The sequence below is a fragment of the Podospora bellae-mahoneyi genome, chromosome 7 (genome assembly GCF_035222275.1).
Source record: "Podospora bellae-mahoneyi strain CBS 112042 chromosome 7, whole genome shotgun sequence".
NCBI classification, from domain to species: Eukaryota; Fungi; Ascomycota; class Sordariomycetes; order Sordariales; family Podosporaceae; genus Podospora; species Podospora bellae-mahoneyi.
The window spans coordinates 2714545-2734179 of NC_085886.1; the positions used below are offsets into that span (position 1 = coordinate 2714545).

Consider the following 19635-nt stretch of genomic DNA (forward strand, 5'->3'; position numbering starts at 1 on the left):
CTTGGCGCATGCCAGCCTGCTCCACCAGGGCAAGGAGATGTACCGTGTCTATATTACAACCACACTGTGGCATTCACACTTGCTTCGTGCACGGTCCACATGTTAATTGCTTCGCGCCCACCATGGGACGCGACAAAGCCAAAAGCTTCAGAGAGCTGTTATTTTATAGACAATTCCCAAATTGCACTCAAACACTAGCTCGACTTGTTGCTTGTTCCAACGTCGTCACTACACCCAATCCCATGAGATTACCCATCATAGTATAATCTCGACAGAAATCTTACCCAGCTTATCACCAAGGTCTTGTACAGGTCGATACAGGTACTGGTCTCATTCATTGCCGAGTCTCATCGAATTCGATCCCGACCATATTGATATTGCCATTGCCATGGCATATGAGGGCAGAGACCATGGCGAGAAGGGCTTCGGCGGGGGTGGCCATGATGGTCCTATGCCGCCGAGAGCTCGTGGTCGACGTAAGTTTTCGCCTTATTGCTGCGACTCTAAGTTCTGTTTGCAACTTCCCCCACCCCTGATACATCCTGATACATCGACAACATTGATCACCAAGATGACTCGCAAAAAACAGAAACAGAAACGGGCCAAAAAGCTAACAGAACCTCCCTCTCCCCCCCCCAGGTCCTGTAACCGACTATGGTGCCACCATTGTCCACTGGATGAGAAACCGCCGGCCGGGATACCAGGGTTCCTACCGTGGTGAGGTTGAGAGACCAAGTGCTAGCTATATTGTCGATGTCAGTACTTCCACTCTTGTTTCCGGTGCAATAATCAATGCTAATTCCTCCACAGATGCTTCCACCCATTGCCAGAAGATCGAATCCAGCTGACACGGTGCCAACCAAGCACCTTCACTCCTCCCTCAACAAGATCAAACATCCCGTCAACGTGGTGAGATGGACGCCAGAAGGCAGAAGACTTTTGACGGCCTCTAGCAGTGGCGAGTTCACGCTTTGGAATGGCACAGGTTTCAACTTCGAAACCATCATGCAGGCTCACGACTCTGCTATCCGCGCCTTAGCCTACTCCCATAGCGACGATTGGCTTGTGTCTGCTGATCACGACGGCATGATCAAATATTGGCAACCCAATTTCAACAACTTGGAGAGTTTCCGCGCTCATCAAGATCCTGTTCGAGATCTTGCCTTTAGCCCGAACGACACCAAGTTTGTGACCGCCTCGGACGACTCTACTCTCAAGATTTTCGACTTTGCTGCTGCCGCTTCTGAACAGACACTGACGGGTCATGGATGGGATGCAAAGAGTTGCGACTGGCATCCCACAAAGGGACTGATTGTGTCGGGATCAAAGGACCATCTCGTCAAGCTCTGGGATCCAAGAACAGGTCGCTGCTTGACCACACTCCATGGCCACAAGAACACCATCACAAAGACTTCCTTTGAGAAGGTACGAGGCCAATGCCTCGCCACGTCTGCCCGAGACCAAACTGCTCGTGTGTTCGACCTGCGCATGATGAGAGATATTGTCCTCCTCCGCGGTCACGAGAAGGATATTTCCACCCTGACATGGCATCCCATCCACCCAAATCTTCTCAGCACTGGCGGCGCCGAAGGTTCGCTCTTTCACTACTTGCTCGACGAGCCCAACACCCCTCCGGGTCACGCGCCCTCCATTGCTGTATACGACAGCCCCGATCCTCAGTCATGCCCTGCCCAGACTATTTACCCTGCCCACAAGATACCCTATGCTCACGACTTTGCTATCTGGTCGCTCGACTGGCATCCGCTTGGCCACATTCTAGCATCGGGCTCCAACGACCGCATCACCCGTTTTTGGACCCGCTCTCGACCGGGCGAAACTGAATTCAACGATCGCTACCACATTGGCGAAGCCGCCGCTGAGGCCCAAGGCACATGGGATCGCCGTGGGAACCGTCATATGCGTCAAGTCGAAGAAGAACAAGAAATGGAGGATGAGATGGACGGCCTTGTCGACCAAAAGATGCCCATCAAGCCACCTGGCATTCCTGGGTTTGGCAACATTCCAGGCCTGCCCATGCAAGGAGTTTCAGCTCTGCCCGGCCTAGGTCCTCCACCGCCGCCTGGTCTTGCCGGAAGAGGTGCCGGTGTTCCACCCAACTTACCCTTCCCGTTACCAGGACTCCCACCGCCTCCGCTCCCCGGAATCGATCCCAAGAATCCTCCCGATTTCGCTGCCATTGCCGAGATGATGAAGAAGGCTGGTATTCCACCGCCACCACCTCCCGGCTCGGGTGGTATCCCGCCTCCCCCGCCAGGGATGCTTCCGCCTGGCCTCATTCCCCCTCCAGGGTTTCCTCTGCCACCTGGTTTCCCTCCTCCGCCGCCCCATCTGGCTGCTCAAGCTGCGGCCCAGAATTTTGGTGACGGCGGTCATGGGGATCGTGAGGCGGGCGGCCGAAGACGAGCACCGCTTCCTAGTCAGGAGGAGAGTCTGCGGATGGAACAGAACCGGGGGCATTATACCAGAGCGAGATAGGAAAGGGCCCGGGTGGAGAGGAAGGACAAAGGACCAGTGGGGATTCGTATTTGTATTATAATGTTTAAACCAAGCGAATTGATCACATATGCACTCTACAACTTGAGTGTGTTTATGAGAGTCGGGCATTGGGTTCCATCGAGTGCTACATTATTAGACAGGGTGTGCCTCTTTCTGCTTTGTGGTCGAGAGATTGTTCTGCCGAGAGTACGCACATGATTGCTTTACTGACCTTGTATGAAGTGATGTCTCAAGGCAGGGTTAGCTTCAACCACATAGAATGAGAGTTTGACTGTGTCAAGGTTGAGTTTTCTCACCCAGCCACAACCCACTTTCTTACCCAGGCGCCTGACTGGAAGTCTAAACCCGAGATAAAGTTTCTTACGGATAGCATGTTACAAACCCTGAAAGGTGAAAGGCGCGCCACGTCAAATCTTTTGGCTCATCACCACTCTCTTTTATTTAAACATCTTCCTTCCATCGAACAGCGATCCATCTCAGCAATAGATCCGACCTGGTTCCAATCCGTCGTGTCAACTTCCCACCAACATGGAAGATTTCCAAACCTCCGATCTCGGTGACATCCCCAAGCTCACAACATGATGCAACGATCACATCAACGAAGCTTGCCGCCTAGCCGGAACACCAGGCGAGCCACCAGGACCATTTTGGTATCTCCGTTTCAGGTACTGGGTTCAATTTGCCCATGTGGCTCTTCTACGACTTAAGGAGAAAGAGGAGAGAATCCAGAGCTTGGAGAAACAGTCGAGTGACTCGCAAGCCAGGGCCGAATTATTGGAAGCCGAGCTTCAGAGGTCATATACCACGTTAACCTCGCTCTCCCAGGCTCTCGTCAACGTTACTTCCTCCGCATCGGAAAATGACAGTTCCTCCTCCACCTCCCTGGAAAAGAACACCAGGGTTGATACGCAGCAATCCACAATCCCCAATCTTGAAGTCCGTGTGGAAGAACTGGAGGCCTTGGTCACGACTCTTGCTGCTCCGACCCTTTCGCCAGCCCAACTTCCACCGTGCCAACCACACCAATCATGACACCGACAACCACGGCAACCAATTCAACTGTGGGTGCGGCAGTAGATGTGGTCCGGTATCTAACCTGCTCGAAAGACTTTTCCCACTTGAGAGACTATCAAAACCACACGTGTGCGGTAGTATGTAATTATATGGCCCAGTGTCTAACCTGCTGGAAAATCTTTTACCCCTTTGGAGGCCACCTCCGTTGGGACGAGCGGGTGAGCTGCTATGTCTGTGGGCGATCCTTGGGTACAGGGCGTGACTGATCCCTCTGAGGTTGAGTTGGCTGTGGGTGCTAGGAGGTATAAACCTTTTTCCTGGGATTGGGGGGAGTATGAAGAGGTCAGGGATGTCTTGGGAGACACCGGGAGGGGCGGGTATTGTTGCTAGATCTGAACGGGATATCTTTGTGGCGTCTTGGGTTTTGGTAATTAGGGGGGACATCAACGGGGACATAGGCCGGTGAGAATGGGAGGATTGTTGGGTGATGTTAACAGTGCTGTAACGGAAAGGACCATACCTTACTATCATACGTACCACTTTTAGGGAGTTCTTCTGTACATGGATACTATTTACAATCTAAACAAACCCAAATCCACCCTCTTTTTCACAAGTCAAACTTCTACACCATCCATACAGCCATCTATCCAACCATCATGACAAGTCCCCTTCCAGCAAACACACCCTCTTCCGTCCCAACATACACCGACAAGTTTGCCTACCTTTACACAATATATACCTCCTTCCCTTTCCCTCCCTTAACGAAAGTAGCCAAAGGTTTTCCTCAACCTACCAACAAAGAATTTCCGTACACGACAAACATCCAAGGAGGGAAACCCCCGCCTCTCCTTCAGAATCCCGCCCTCTCCCGTCCTTCAGGTTAGTGGTTGAGGAAAAAAGGAGATTGATTTTCTGTTCCAGTTAGGTACAGAAAGGGTACAACATCTTCGCTCTACATTTGTATTTTCTTCTCAATCTTTGTTGCTTTGGTCTTCAACAATGATGCATTCATTCACACTGGCTTAGGTATCTTTCACACCTTTTCTTCTTCACATAAAACACAAATCATACCTCCAGCTAGGTAGATTCGGGCTTTTTTTCCTTTTTTTTGCTTTTTCCTTTTTTTTTCTTTTTCCTTTTTTTTTTTCTTTTTCCTCTTTTTTCATTTTCCTTTTTTTCTTTTTTTTTTTTTTTTTTTTTTTTTTTTTTTTTTTTTTTTTTTTTTTTTTTTTTTTTTTTTTTTTTTTCTTTTTTTTCTTTTTTTTCTTTTTCTTTTTTTTTTTTTTTTCAAAATTTAACTGAAAATTTTACCTAAGGTGTCCGCTTCGCGCTTGGAGTGGAGACATGAGATGAGTAGTTGTGATGGCAAAAAATAGATTCTACTTTGTCAGATCGAGCAAGATGAATTGTAGTTAGGTAGGTAGGAGGTAGTCTTGATGATGCCCACAGCGTGCTGGGGCACTCCAAAGCAGGACTCAAATCGTCAATATCTAGCCTCCGTCTCGACTCCGCTCAAAGAGTCATCCATCCGATCTCGTGTTTAATGTGGTTTGTCGTTCGCCACCCGGCCGGCCCGGCTCGGACACATCTTACCGGAGTCCTTCCCACAAGCATTTACATAACACCAGCCGGTGCTGCCCCGTCGAGTTAATAACATGTCCTTGTTAGCTGGCCTTCAAGACTCTACCTGAAGCCATCGGCAATAGGGATGGAACTTACTTAGCACGGGACACATGCGCTCGCCTTAGCCTTAGACACTCAATCACATCAGCCCCAACCCAAAGTAATAGCAGACAGTATAAGTTGACATAAACTATACCACACACCCACACACCCTTACTACGAAAAAACGACAACGGCCCCCTGCCTTCCTTCTCATACTCCTGGCTTTAAACCCCCAACCCTCCATAAACAGACCAGACAACAACAAAAAAAGAACATAACACAAACAGAAACTAACAACCACCCCCACCTCTCATCCCCCCCATTACCCCCTTATACCTCGTCTCCAAAACTATCATACACACACTTCTTCACTTCTTTACACCTCCCATTCCCCATCCCCATTTTCCCACGCCTATCAAGGCTTGGAACTCCTAAGAGAGTCATATTACAACATCCAACCCCTCGTCCCGCTCATTTCCCTCTCTGGTTTGTTGTGTCCCTCCAACCCCAACATGGAGTCATGATCAAGGTCACAAGGATCAATGCAGGCTGCAGGAATAAAGTGACAAGAAAAAGTTTTGCTTGTGCTGAAATTGTACAGGCGCCATACAGCATTCCCACCCCATTCTCCTACCACAACCCCCCCAACAACCTTTTCTCGTCATGCGGAAAAAACCGAACGGGTGTTTTGTGTGTGTGTGCGACTGACTGGATCTGAAAACTGGCGGGCTACCAACAAAAGTAGACTAATAAAAAGGTGAACGAACAACGACAACCCCTGGGTAGAGAAAAAAAAATGATAGATTCGGCAGCATCGGGCAGCCAAGCCCAGAGACAAGGAAAATAGAGAAGGAAGAGAAACCAAAAAGCAGTTCCCCCCTCCCCTGACGTTGTTCACTGCGATAAAAGAACAGAAGAGAGAAGAAGACAACAACTTGATAATTCCCCAACCCCTCCCTTCCCTTTCCCTGAACCTAACATGAATGGAGACCCGCTTATCTATACCTTTCCCATCATTATGAGGCGTGACAATGAAAGTCGTTATTCGTCCCCCCTCCCAAAAAGTTTTGCAGTTGCCCCTTTCTGAACCCATTTTACACAGAGATTAATGTTTTTTTTCTGTTCGCTCGGTAGTCGATGGACGATGGTGGCGATGGGGAGTGGGCAGCCTAGTGTGTAAAAGCCGTGGCCCGATATAAGATGCGGAGGAAGCGGTCGAAAGAAACGGTGAGAGAGACGAGGCTGGGTGCCTGGGTGATGGGCAAAGACTCGTGGAGAAGAGGACGGTGGTGGAAAAAACCAACGAGGGGAAGTGACTTTGGTTGTTCATGATTTGGCGATGCGGTAGGGGAAATTTATCGACGTCCGAACCTAAAAAATGGGGGAGAAAAGTTCGTATGAATACTTGACAATTATTTGGAAGCTTTCCGGGGGGTGGAGGTTCTGCTTCCGCCTCCGAGGCCGTGAACATACTTTTGTTTCTTCTCTGCGGGTTTGAGAATCTGGAGATGGTGTTAGCCATATGCAAACTGGTTATTGTGGCAGGGCAAATACACACCTGGAATGAGCAAAGGAGACTCTCGTCGACGCTCATCATGGCACCAGCATTGTCGAACTCGCCGCAGTAGTTGGGGGCGCTGAATAGCGTAACGAGCTGACGCTTAGAGAAGAACTCGTAACCATCCTCGACAACCTGATGGGCACGGCAGATAAGATCCATGTCGTGTTTTTGCAGGAAGCGCGAGACGACATCAGGGCCAAAGGTGAACGAGACACCACGATCGTTCTCACTCCACCCGGTGATGTCCTTATCTGGGTCGGACCACAGGAGATCGCAGAGCAGACCGCAGTCGGGGATCTGCAAGCATGCGGTTAGTATCTGGCTCAGGCATTCCGAGCCCGGCAGGGTTAGAAGCAAACGCAGAAGTACTTACATCAGTGGGTCTCATGACACGGCGGATCTGCTCCATAGAGTTGAGGTCGGGACTAAGACCACCGTGCATGGTAAAGATCTTCTCGTCAATAATGGCGGCAATGGGGAGACAGTTGAAGCAGTCGGTAAATGTCTTCCAGAGCTTGATGTTGTAGCGACGTTTGCACTCGTCGTAGAAACCATAGATACGGTTGATGGAGGCACACTCGTGGTTGCCACGGAGGATGAAGAAGTTCTCGGGGTACTTGATCTTGTAGGCGAGCAGCAGGCAGATGGTCTCTAGGGACTGCTTGCCTCTGTCGACATAATCACCGAGGAAGAGGTAGTTGGCCTCGGGGGGGAATCCACCGTATTCAAACAGCCGGAGCAAGTCATAGTATTGCCCGTGAATATCACCGCAGATCTGCGTAGGACGAGACAATGTTAGCCAGGTGCGCAAGGCAAATATTTTGGGGGAGGACTGTGTTCCACTCCAGACCACGCGTCAGCGGAAAAGGTCTTACCTTGATGGGAGCTTCAAGCTCAAGAAGGATGGGCTGCGAAATGAAGATCTCGCGAGCCTTGGTGCAAAGATAGCGAATCTCGGCCTCGAGCAGCTGGACTTGCTTGCCCGGTCGGCTGCCCCGCACCTCCAGGAGGCGATCGATTATCGAGTCAAGGTCGACTTCGTGTTGGTCCGCCATTGTAAATATTCCTCAATCCTCACCAGCCTTCGGCTTTGGCGCACGCAAAAAAAAAAAAAAGACCGAGTTGTTGGTAGTGACCGGCAGATCCCAGGCAGTCAAAGACAGGACAGGAAAAAAGAACGGCGAGCGCGCTGGAAAACCGGAGCGATGATGCACTTCTGGGAGCTGGTTGTAGAGAATGGACAATAACAGATGAATTAGTCAAGCTCCAAACACAAAACTTGGGATGAAAAGTCGCGGAGCGGGTCTCTTGCAGGCCAGATGCCAGATGCCAGATGCCAGGGAAGAGTGAATGCGCCACGAATCGAAGCGTGGGTTTGCTTTGTGCTAGTAGTGTTTGTGGAAAGCAGCAGCGACTCACCTATTACGCTGCAAAACAGAAGCGATCTCAGCAACGAGTGGCTGTGACGGGAGAGGGAGATTCGGGGGGAGAGAGACCCCTTCGTGTTTCTCTGCTTTTTTGGGGGGGTTTGGTATTTGCAGAGGTTCTATTTTTTTTTTTTTTGGTACCTTAGCCGTTAGATGGCGAAAGTGGGTTGTCGTCACCGGGTCTGGCGGGATTGCAGCGGACAACTTTCAGCGAGGGCGACCGCGGAGAGCAGGTGCTGCGTCGTCAACGGAGTAAACCTGAACTGCAAAAAAGTAAATCACGTGTCGCTGGGTAGATCGCTATGGGGTCAGCAGCAGGATGGCCGCTTTGTTATCGTCTTGTTAAGCGGGAGGAGGCAAAGGGGTCGGCTGGGCCGGTCGTCTTGGTCGAGAAAGTGAGGGTGTTCGGGGGACGGGAGGGTGATGAGAGACTGCCACGGTCGGGAATGGGAACGGGATGGGCTCTGGCCTGCTCTGCTCTGCGCTCTGCTCTTCTGCGGGTGGTGCAAATGATGCTCCGTCGGCAGGAATTCGCGGGCGGTGTCTTAATGTCAGATAGAGGCTGTTATCGTCAACTGTGCAGTTTTCTGTGTGATCACAATCGTGTCGCCGTGGTTTAAGCCCGTCTCTGTGTGTTGATGTGTTGACGAATGGACCCGTGGGTTGGGATAGAGGTCGGAAAAATTCAGTTGGCAAGTTTGTTTGAGACTTTTTGGAGGAGACCACGGGGGGGCACACACTGACTGTCCGACAACTGGGGCGCTCCATCCACTACCCGCGAAAAATTATACTGCAGGACAGGGAGAAGCGCGTCATCTGCTAACAATCATCGCCCGCAGACCAGTGCCCCAAGTGTTAGTCCGTCTACCCTACTAGATGCATTGTCGACTCCTGAGCCGGGATTGGCTGTGGATATCAACCCCTCGACCCTCTCCTCCCTGCCCATTTCGCCCTTGGCAATCTAAAACGGATCTCCTTTGACCTCCCCCCCCAGCAGTGCTACTTTTGCCTGCCAAATACCCCACGGCGGCGAGGCCTGATATTTCTCCCCAAAAGGGCCGAGCTACCTATGGTTGTCTATTCTATTCTTTCTGTTCTTTTTTTCTGGTCTCTGGTCCCCAGCAGCTGGCCGTCCTCCGCCTTATCTCACCGCCGACGCCTCTTTTTTATAGTAGCCTCGTGTACCAAGCACTCGTGCCCAGTTTCCCGTTTCTCCTGGCTGTTCAACACGACGCTATGACGGTAGCCAAATAACCCAAGAAGAAAACGACTGGGCTTCGCTTCGCTGTTTCCAAGCACGTCTCTACGGATATACGACAGGCCCAGGTGCTTTGTGAAGCTCTTTGTCCTTGCCCTTCAATCCTCATCAGCTCTTTAACCTGCCTGCTTATACAACCAGGTGCTGGTGGGGGCCGGGCCTCGACCAACTCGAGTTTGGAGGTCTCCCATGCAGACCTAGACTTGGCGCCGGGTCTCCTGGACTGCGCCCCAGGGGAGTCCCAGGCCAGGTGGTCCAAAGGTATCAAGTTTGTGCCTTTGAGCGCGTTGCCGCTTGCCTTAGTCGTGGGATCCCTTCTGATTCGCTGTCACTCTTCCCTTCGCCGACATCTCCCCTAACATGGCAATCATCTACCTCACCCCCTTCATGGAAACATGTCTCCCCCTATTCTGGTTTCACACCATAGCAACTAGAACCAGCACCGAGCGAGACCTCTCGCAGACTACCTTAGCCGAGCCCCTTCTGGCCGAATATTCCTATCTGTAAGTCCAGAGCAGGTGGTAGGTGGTGGCGTTGGACCTGGTTGGGTGCTACTGGGTGCTTCTACATGGCTTACATATCAAGTCGTACAGGTGCAGCACCCAGCTTCCACCAAGAGGCTACTCGTGACTCACCGGGCACCATCCACTGTGTTTCCTTTCGGTGAAGAGACATTGCGAATTAAGAACAAGACCGGATTCCCATGAAGGGGTTTCCCACCAGAAAGAGCTAAGATGACCTTGTCCCCCCCTTTCGACCGGATAGAGCACCAGAGCACCGGGACACCTGCCCCTCTTGTGCTCCCCCTCATTTGCCGCAATGGACTTCTGTTGGGCGTTGCGTTGAGCACCACCCACACACTGTCGGCCAAGGCGGGGTTCTCCCCTCTGCCCCTCGTTTCCTGCCCGCCCATGTTTGCCCCTCCAACGATGCTGTCATAGCAATGATCCATTTCTGATTGAAAAAGGTTCCAGACCAGACCACAAATCACATGATCACCCCGTCTGCCTTCCACTCTCTTACCCAATCACTCCTCCCAAGTCGAGGATAGACAGGCGAGCGTTTCTGTATGTAACCCGATCGGTAATACATCGCGCCAATCAAGTCCATACCGTTCTTTTTCCTCTTCCTTTTCTCTCTGGGGTAGAAACTCCACAAATACCTTCCCGTTCGGCTACTCGCAGCAAATGGTCTCTCGACGGGTATATGTCATGCTGGAGCCGTTGGATTGCTGATCAGAGAGCGATCAGTGCCATTTTGACAGTCACGCTGAAACCCTTTACGTAGGACCAACACAACGATATCTGTGGAAAAAACATACCCGCGGCAGGCAATTGCCGGCCTGGTTTGCTTCTCTATGCAGTCATGGTATCCACGAGATCACATCAACATCGCTGATAATTGGGGTCATGCAGCTACCCTTGAAAATCTACATGGCATAGCCAAGGCAACCAGCGCCACCTTGCTGCGACAGGGCCCATTATGATGATGGCAAGGCAAACTGAAGTCGTGATCATGGACTGATGTAGGAGTAAGCGCTAGAACAGCCTCTTTTGCAGTGGATAGGTTGGGGAGGGTATCATAGCCTCAGGATTGCCCATCTCGGCCGGGTACCTATATCGACAAAATCAACCGAGGCTACGTAACACGGGGGATGTTGACTTCTCAGAAAGAAGTGCACCAGCCGCCCTGTGTCACGGAATATTCACGATACACCAGACAACCCACCTTGCCCAGTAACATTACACAAGAAATTGTTCCCCAGAGTTCCAAATTGATGACTCGTCAGAAGCAGAGAGCTTATCTCCTCGGGTACGACAGAAAAAGTCGATGTCAGTTACACAAAACTACCATCTCCATGTGTAACCAAAACACACAAAGCAGCAACTTATAATGAGACTGACTGCATTCCATATATTGACACCCCTTAAAAGAGCTAAATCAATTTTCATGATACCCTCAGTTCACCAGACTCACTACTGACAAAAACAGCCGCCGAACTTTTTCCTAGTTTTATACTCAACAGCAACCAGAAACCAACCACACCACGACACATCTTTCATCATCAACAAAGAAAATACTGCCGTCACTAATACCACGCGTTTGCTGCTACTCCTCTCCCTTTACCACCAAATAGTTAAGTTATCCACCTCTCAACACAACACTCACAATAAGGAGGGTTCGTATCCAATCCCCCCCCCTCTCCCCGTTCTTCTTTCCTCCCTCCCCCCTCAGCCCAAACCAGCCTCACAAACATCACCTCTTTCCTTCCGGAGATCTTTCGCTCCTTCTTTTGCTCTCCGTCTTTCGTTTCTGTGGTCTAGATCTCTTTCATCTTCTTCTTCTTCTTCTCTCCACATGATTCCAACCCAATGTTACTCTATCCTACATATTGGGCTGCAAAAAATATGTGAGCAAATTCCCTTTTTGTCAAAATTCTCGCTCGATATCTACTTCCGACACGGAACATACTTCTCAGCTGAATCATGTCCACTTTATTCAGCAATGTACTTCTGGTTCAAAAGGGGCTCTCGAGTTGTAAAAGAGAAACCAAATCCCCCCTGGACGGAACCCTGGGGCAAGGTTCCAATTTGAATCTAAAGTTACCAGATAAGGAAAAAAAATAAAATCCAAAAGAGAAATGGGCGACCCCGGAATCGAACCGGGGTTTCTTCGGAATCGTATGTGATGTTTGTCTCCCAAACAAACCACAACGAAGCGTCCTGACCACTAGACTAGTCACCCGGTGAGGTATTTTACCTGAATTTGATGTCAGGCCGGTGTGAAAAGAGGGTTTTTCAAAAGCCTCTCACTATGGGTTGCCTTTGTGGGGCTTTGTGTGAGTCAAGAATGTGGAGGTAGGTGGGTGGGCATGGGAGGGTTGTGGCTTAAAGGTTGTGGGAAGCTGGAAAGAGGCTTGGGTTGGGGACGGTTGTCGACTTGTCGTAAGATGAGAAGCTTGACTAGCATGCACCCGAGCCACAGGAAGATGATCGAGAATGCAAATGCAGATATCTGTTGAGAGGATGACACACAGCTAGAGGTTTTTAAAAGAGGATACACAATAGAAAAAATTTGGGCGGGCAATATGCATTGTGATATCTTCTGCAATAGTGGTATGGGCTCGCTGTGCTTGCCAAGTATCAAAACTCTCCACGAGAAGAGCTCGTCTTCCTTCAAATTTGAGGATCGCGAGATACTTTCTGTCATCCTTGTGAGAATGATTGATGCTCATAGGCACCCTAAGCCTCTAGTAAAGTGATGGCGAATGAAGACTAGAATGAGCGCGAGAAGCGAAGATTCAGTTCGTCCAGACCTCTTTCAGCTTGAACAGACCAACCTATCCACCTAGGCGCTTCCTTGGTCGAGCCCAGCTGCTACCGCAAATAGAGACATTGACAGTTTGATTCCGTCTGCTCTCAAATTATGTAGCTCTCAGATATGCTGCCCTTCCACCGCGGCGCGTGTTTGCCTGTCTGCGAAACTGTCGAGTCCTGTGACTACCGCAGAGAAGACTCGCGCAAACAGCCACAACAACCGCCACGACGCACCTAGCCCATTCTGTCTAATCCAACGCAGCAATGGCAAAATACCCCAACGCCGTCGCTAATGCAGTTTTGGTTTTTCTCATTCTTGTTGTATGTGCTCGTATAAACGTGAATTAATCATTGCATGAGTTCCTCGCAGGTCCAGTCCTCGTACCTAAAAAGCATGTCAGTGGATGATAGCTCAGACCGCTAAGCTGGCGAAAAACTCACGTTCCATCAGGCATGTACCGGCGCACAATGAGGGGAATCTTCTTTTCCCTGAGTTCTTTGATGGCAATCTGCAGGGGATCCGTCTCACCCTCAAGGTCAACCAGCACAGGCGCATTCATGCTGTTAGTTGCCGTTAATCCCCAGACATCATTCTCAAATGCTACAACCAACGCGACTCACCTGATCTGGAGAGCTCTTGTGCCGAGAATGCGCGCCTTCTCGTACTTGGTCATATATGGTGTTGTCTTGCGCTGGTCGTTGGGAATCTTCTTGTCCTTGTGCGACTTCTCAGTGCCCTTCCCGTGGTTGGCGGCCGCGTTGGGGTCGCCAGAGGTGACTACTTGGTTTGGGTCTTCGTCATCGCCAACGGGGCGGTTGTCGGCTTCGTCATCTTCCACTGGCTCGTAGTACTCATCAGGGTCCTCCTCGAAGGCGGGCTCATCGGCGCTGTATCAATCAGTCAGCGATTGGCCTTTCCTCGGCAGAAAGAAGCAGAAGCAAAGCAGAAAACTCGGGGAGGCGCGTACATGGGATCGCGATCGTCGTCGCCAAAGTCAGACATATTGTTGATCTGATGGAATGATACGATCCGAGAGAGACTGGGTGTGAGGATATGCGTAGTGGTGATGGGCAACAATGTCGGCTTTGTTGCGGCGATGAAATGGATGTTGCGTTGAACTGGGTGAAGCAAGTCTGGCAGGCGGCTGAAGGAGGGATCGTAAAATTATTTAAGTGGGCCCCTTCGCAATGCGCAAGGCTGACCATTCACCGCGACTAGTTGGGGAAGGGGGGGGGGTGTGGGGGGGTGTGGGTCTAGGTGCTTTGCCGGCCGGGAGCTCAGGCGCACCTACAAAAAAGTTCGATATCGACGTTATCGCATTGAGCTGAACCTTGTTCTTGCAACGAACTGGTCCTTGACCTCAAGTCTCCCGTCACCCACCCTCTTTGCTTGCTCTGGCCAGTCATGTCTGCCAGAGCAACAAGAGCCATGAAGCGAAAGGCTGATAACGGCGGCGAGTCGGCAGACTCGACCAAGCGCCAGCAACTCGACCTGGCCGACCAGGAGCTCGACAAGGGCAGCCCGGAGCAAGAAACTGCAGAATCCACCTCCATTTACGATGACAACGATGCTGCTTCTGATACTGCCTCTCCCCCAGGCGATACCAATACCGTTGGGGCAACCTCAATCTCTACCTCCCGCCGAGGCCGCAAGTTCCCCTCCGATATGAAGACGATCAAGTGCACTTTCCCTGGCTGCGACAAGAGCTTCAACCGACCTGCTCGCCTGGTTTCTCATCTTCGAAGCCACACCGGCGATCGAATCCACCGCTGCACCTATGAAGGGTGCGACAAATCCTACCTTGAAGAGAAACACCTGACGCAACACATCAAGGGTTCCCACACCCACGAGAAGAACTACGTCTGCAACGTCAAAGGATGCGGCAAAGCTTTCGTCACCAATACGAGACTCAAGAGGCATGCTGCCGTTCATGAAGGTGCCGAGCGATTTCGATGCCGAGACTATGAGGGTTGCAGTGAGAGCTTCCGGAAGCGTGAGACTCTGCAGCGGCACATTCGGACCAGGCACCTCAATCAGGCCGGTTTCCCTTGTCTGCAAGACGGTTGCCAAGAGGGCTTCGACAGCGCCGGTGCTCTCCGGCGTCACACGGAGCGCGAGCATGGGCAACTGCGGTTTTGGTGCGACGAGTGCGCCAAGGAAACGGACGAGGATGGTGAAGAGAAAAGGGTTGGGTTTACGACGTTGAATATGCTCAAGACTCATGCCAGAACCGAGCACCGGGCGTGTCCTTTCTGCGACAAGAAGATCGGCCGGCAGTTTCAACTGGAGGAGCACATGGAGAATATGCACTCTGGAAAATCGGTCGAGGAGAGAAAGGATGTGCCTTGCAACTGGCCAGGGTGCGAGAGCATGTTCACCCGAAAGTCCAACATGATGACGCACTACCGAAGTGCGCACGAAGGCAAGAAGTTTGTCTGTGGTGAGGTCAACACTTTCAACACGCCCGATATCGCGGATTGGAACTGGCAAGAGGAGGGCTGCAAGGCTCCGTTTGTTAGCAAGCTCAAGCTTGAGGAGCACATCCGATTTGTTCACCTAGGAAGGAAGCGTCCAGAGAGAACCATCACCCTGAACTTTGACGGACCGGACGAGGTGGACGAGATGACGGCGGCAGTCGACAAGAAGAAACTTGCCTGCAGTGTACTTGGGTGCGAAGCGAGGTTCATCAGATATGCGGATCTCAACAAGCATTTGGAAGCTCATCAGAGACAGGCTTCAAGCATCGGTGATGGATATGCTCAACAAGCGCAGCCCAATGTTGCCGTCGAGGCAGGATATGAGCCCCGAGATTTTATTTTTTCTGTCCCTCAAGACGGATATGGAAACCAGGACCACATGCTTGTCGTGCCTGATGCTGGGTATGGCGATCAAGGCCATATTCTCACCGCCAACAGTGCCTACGTCGCTCCGACCAACAGGTACGGCAACCAGGACCATATTCTCAACGATATTAAGAACGAGCCGGGGATCCCAGATCTGACTGGGGATGCGCCTCACGGTCTTGCACTTGATCCGGAGCTGCAGGCTTCGACAATGGACATGCGGCTTCAGGGGCCAGATGATCAGCAACAGCAACAACAGCAGGATCTAGATCCCAACTTTTATCCTGCTTTGGCGAATATGCTCGGAGGGGACACCCACGCCAACGCCGATTGGAATGTGATGAACGAACTGCTTGGCCATGGTCAGTATTAGGGAGACTGGGCTGGTTTGTAGTTTGCTGAATTCGGAGGGCATGGGTATGGGAATGGCGTTTGGGGGTTTAAACTAGAGATACCAGTTTTTTTATGTTTGGCACAGGTCGGTTTTATATTGTGTTATAGCGGCGTATGTATTGTTTCTTTTGGGGGTGACGGATATATTGTGCTAGGCATGGCATGGGCACTATGATGGTATCAAAAAGTTCGGTTATGTTTTCTACAACAAAAGCGGTTTGACACCCTTTCTAGGGGTAATATCGATAGATATACTATAGAGAGAAATGTGGGCAGCGAAGGGTGGGTCTGTAAGGTAGGTATCATTTATCTTGGAGAGCCAGAGCGTTATATGAATCAACAACAAATCAGTTTTGATCATAATCAAAGCCATTTCCTTCAATGTAATAGACATGCTACGGCCCAGCCTCTTTTTACTAGACGATTGTTGACTAGTGTTCATTTGAGGGACTATATTCCAAGAATAACTGATAACTACCACCACCTACTGACAATCCTCACAATTCTCCTTCCCCTCAATGGTGCACACCTTTCCCTCCTCCTCAACTTTGTGTTCTTCTTTCCCCTTCTCTACCCCCCCCTCTCTCTTGTCCTCTCCCTCACCAGATTTGGGCTTGGAATAATCCCTGTCCACGTGCCCCAACCCCCTCCCGGGATCGATAACGTCCCTCACGCGTCTCTTGAGCTCTTTTGTTTCGGGGAATCCACCGTCGGTCTTCCTGTCCCAGAGGATTTTCGTCAAAAGCTTGACTTGATCGCTACTCCCGGCTTCAGTAGTAGTAGCGGGAGAAGAGGTGGTGATCTCGACGATGAATACACCTCCGGTTGACGGCTGGAGGGCAACTTCGCCTAGGGAGGTTGAGAAGGTTGATAGGAGCTCTTGGGCGAACTTTGAGGGGTTGTTGTGTTAGTTGAAAGCTAGCGAATCTATTGGGAGGGGTGAGGATTGGCGAAGTGCTGGTGTGGTATACATCGGCGGGGAATGAACTGTGCCAGGTGATATAATAGTATGAGGTGCAGAAGAAGAAAAAAAGCAGATCAACTCCCTGAATTGAAACAAGAGCTGGACCTGGACAACAAAACACAGGGGGCGTTTAGGAAATAGTTCTCCCAAGTTCAACCGACAATAACGGTTCGAGACGATGCAATGAGAAAAAGAACTCACATAAGCAGCCCTCAACATCCACTTGCACTGCGTACAAAACTGTATCGTCACCCTCGGCAGTCGGGTCGTCGTGGCCGTACTTTCGGTAACCTGCTGCTCTGCCATCGTGTCCCGATTTGCTGGTTGCCAAACAATCTCAAACCGATGGCTGGCGGATATGCGTGATGAGTTGTCTCCCCCGTTCGTTTAACAAAGACGCACATACATACATACATACATACATACATTAGGAAAGCAGACTAAAAAAGCGGTACCTGCATAAAATGGGTACGTAAACTGCGTCATTCGACTTGCAGAATATCCACTCTCTCAAAACGGTTTTCCCATATTGAAGATCACTTTTATAACTCTCCTTCAAAACATCCCCATGGCAAGACACAATTTCACATCGCAAAAACACACCCACACCCACACACACACACACACGTTTAAAGTTTAATAGTGGTATATCTTCATTCGCCTTTCTTCAGTCCTCATTCGTGAACCCATTTAGCAGGAACCCACACCATGGGCTAAAAAAAACACAATAACCATAGCGTACTTTATATACAGAGAGCCCGAGAGGAAAAAAACAGACCAGATATAATAATAAGAAATAATAAGGGGGTGTTGTGTGGTCGGGGAGGAAAGGGAGAGAGGGGGTGAAGAGAAGAACAAAAAACAGGGGGAGCTTTGCAGAGACGGGCAACGACAAGAGAGCCGAGCTACAGCTACAACTTTGGGGGAATAGTCAAAACAGCAAAAAAACAAAACTAAGAAGGAAGAAAAAAACAAGAAGGAAGTTTTAGGTATTACAGGCCGAAAAGCTGCACAGTCTGTCCGTCCGAGACCTTCCCTGCCGAAGAAGAATTTGCGATTCGCCGTCAAAGGTAGGGTAGTAGTAGAAGAAAATAAAATAAAAAGGTTCCGAGAAAAAAATGGGGTATGAGTTTTGGTGTTTTGAGGGCGTAATCGTTGTAGGAAAAGCCGTTGCTGTCGTCGTTCTCGATCCTCCCCCCCTTTTTTTCTTGCTGTCGATGCCCCCCCACTCCCTCCCTCTCCTCTCTCTTTGCTTGGTTTGCCATGGGTCAAGGTGAAAGTTGAGGTCTGTCCGTCCGTGCTGGATCGTGAGTGAGAGCGATGGCGGTTTGGTTGTAGGAAAAAGAAAAATCATCGGTCGCTGTCCTCCCAGTTCCATCCAACGCGCATGTCCCATTTTTGTCGGCCCAAATTCCACCCAATCCGAATGCTCCTAAAATACCAAAAGACGTTTCTGTTCTCACAAAGCCTTTTCGTCGGGTTCGAGGCGGAATAATCGAACAAGACACCGGCGAAAGAGGGGGTGCACCACATCAAAGACACTCAGAAAATACACAGCCGATTCCGAGCCGTGCCAGGGACACGAGCAAAGGGTCTGCGCTTCCGACTCGACATGTTCTGTAGTTCATCCTACATCACTACACAGCAGCCGTTGCTCTGTTGTGGTGCGTAGGGATCCTCGCCCTTTGGCACAGGACCCCAGACGCTGGGCACCATGTAGTCTCTGGTGCTGTTGCAATAGGCGATGATACTAGAGAGGAATGCGCGTCAATAAGGGAATACGATGCGATGCGGGTGTGGTGCGCCCTACCTCTTCGATGCTTGGCTTACGGGGATGCGCTCTCTTTCGAGATCTTCACGTAGCCGATTGTTCAATTCTGTCAATCGACGAAGCTTGAGATCCGCCATGCTCTGCTTGGTCTTCTTGATCTGCGACGGGTCGCCGACATCGCGCGATGTGTACTGGGGCATCTTGGGAGGTTTTCTCGGTGCTGACTTTGGGGTTCCAGCAGAGTCGCGCTTGGGAATTAAGGGGAGAGACGCTGGTGGCGGCTTCCTTTCTGGCTTGGCAGAAAAAACTGGCGACCGAGGCCGGCCGTTGGGTATTGATGAAGGAGAATTAACTGGCCGCGATGGCTCTTGTTGCTCTGATTGCTGCGGCGGCTCACGGGGGCTGGCGTCGTTGATGTCGCCCTGGTGCTGCGGCTCGGCGGTCGGAATCCGCGACGACGCCGACGAGTCGTGAGATTTTCGTGGCTGCTGGTCCATTACGGCGTGTCAGTGACCCTATCGCGATGTTTCAAACGAATTGTGCTTTGATGGATGGTGATTGATGCTGTCGTCTTCCAATCCAATTGAAAAGGCTAGAAGGGACGGGTCGCACAGTTTGTTCCCCATTGCTAGAGACGGGAAGCTGGCACTCACCTGTGTTCAAAGCAGATAAAGGCCGTGTTTCGGTTGTGGCGGTTGTCAAGGAATGAATGGATTGAAGAGAAAGAGGCGCGCGGATGACTGGTATGTGATTGCCTCGATTGACCACAAGCTGGTTGGAATGGGCGGATGGGCGGATGGGATTGGCGAAGCGACACACGGCGAGCGGGAGCAAGAACTCGGGAAGGGGGTTGATTCAGGAATCTCTCTCTTGCTCAGGAGCGGGTGATGGTCCGTGCTGACTG

The 19635-nt window shown here is 50.8% G+C and overlaps 7 protein-coding genes and 1 non-coding gene across 8 annotated transcripts; 4 read left to right on the forward strand and 4 right to left on the reverse strand.

The window, feature by feature from the left end:
- The first annotated feature begins 143 nt into the window (after window positions 1-143).
- On the forward strand, window positions 144-2595 carry PFS2 (pre-mRNA cleavage and polyadenylation factor (CPF) complex subunit). Its single transcript, XM_062882524.1, has 3 exons — window positions 144-476; window positions 640-755; window positions 811-2595. The coding sequence occupies exons 1-3, from the start codon at window positions 389-391 to the stop codon at window positions 2494-2496; spliced, it is 1890 nt and encodes a 629-aa protein (XP_062728575.1). The 5' UTR covers window positions 144-388; the 3' UTR covers window positions 2497-2595.
- Window positions 2596-4800: 2205 nt separating this feature from the next.
- On the reverse strand, window positions 4801-10092 carry GLC7 (type 1 serine/threonine-protein phosphatase catalytic subunit glc7). Its single transcript, XM_062882525.1, has 6 exons — window positions 8177-10092; window positions 7633-7980; window positions 7131-7532; window positions 6755-7054; window positions 5251-6698; window positions 4801-5165 (listed from the first exon to the last, which is right to left on the reverse strand). The coding sequence occupies exons 2-5, from the start codon at window positions 7810-7812 to the stop codon at window positions 6609-6611; spliced, it is 972 nt and encodes a 323-aa protein (XP_062728576.1). The 5' UTR covers window positions 7813-7980; window positions 8177-10092; the 3' UTR covers window positions 4801-5165; window positions 5251-6608.
- Window positions 10093-11380: 1288 nt separating this feature from the next.
- On the forward strand, window positions 11381-12077 carry QC761_709730 (uncharacterized protein). The gene is made up of 2 exons (XM_062882526.1): window positions 11381-11852; window positions 11946-12077. The coding sequence occupies exons 1-2, from the start codon at window positions 11815-11817 to the stop codon at window positions 12067-12069; spliced, it is 162 nt and encodes a 53-aa protein (XP_062728577.1). The 5' UTR covers window positions 11381-11814; the 3' UTR covers window positions 12070-12077.
- Window positions 12078-12084: 7 nt separating this feature from the next.
- Window positions 12085-12187, forward strand: QC761_0109940. Its single transcript has one exon. It is a non-coding gene; the product is annotated as a tRNA-His (tRNA).
- A 322-nt stretch (window positions 12188-12509) lies between these two features.
- On the reverse strand, window positions 12510-13972 carry RPO26 (subunit common to RNA polymerases I, II, and III). Its single transcript, XM_062882527.1, has 4 exons — window positions 13728-13972; window positions 13381-13647; window positions 13201-13320; window positions 12510-13144 (listed from the first exon to the last, which is right to left on the reverse strand). The coding sequence occupies exons 1-4, from the start codon at window positions 13760-13762 to the stop codon at window positions 13108-13110; spliced, it is 459 nt and encodes a 152-aa protein (XP_062728578.1). The 5' UTR covers window positions 13763-13972; the 3' UTR covers window positions 12510-13107.
- A 192-nt stretch (window positions 13973-14164) lies between these two features.
- On the forward strand, window positions 14165-15976 carry QC761_709750 (uncharacterized protein; the record flags this gene model as incomplete). Its single annotated transcript, XM_062882528.1, has 1 exon — window positions 14165-15976. One exon carries the CDS (start codon window positions 14165-14167, stop codon window positions 15974-15976), a length of 1812 nt encoding a protein of 603 aa, XP_062728579.1.
- A 388-nt stretch (window positions 15977-16364) lies between these two features.
- On the reverse strand, window positions 16365-17357 carry QC761_709760 (uncharacterized protein). The gene is made up of 2 exons (XM_062882529.1): window positions 17162-17357; window positions 16365-16885 (listed from the first exon to the last, which is right to left on the reverse strand). The coding sequence occupies exons 1-2, from the start codon at window positions 17264-17266 to the stop codon at window positions 16481-16483; spliced, it is 510 nt and encodes a 169-aa protein (XP_062728580.1). The 5' UTR covers window positions 17267-17357; the 3' UTR covers window positions 16365-16480.
- A 151-nt stretch (window positions 17358-17508) lies between these two features.
- STE18 (Guanine nucleotide-binding protein subunit gamma) lies at window positions 17509-19627 on the reverse strand. Its single transcript, XM_062882530.1, has 2 exons — window positions 18771-19627; window positions 17509-18710 (listed from the first exon to the last, which is right to left on the reverse strand). Exons 1-2 carry the CDS (start codon window positions 19226-19228, stop codon window positions 18590-18592), a joined length of 579 nt encoding a protein of 192 aa, XP_062728581.1. The 5' UTR covers window positions 19229-19627; the 3' UTR covers window positions 17509-18589.
- Between the last annotated feature and the right edge of the window lie 8 nt (window positions 19628-19635).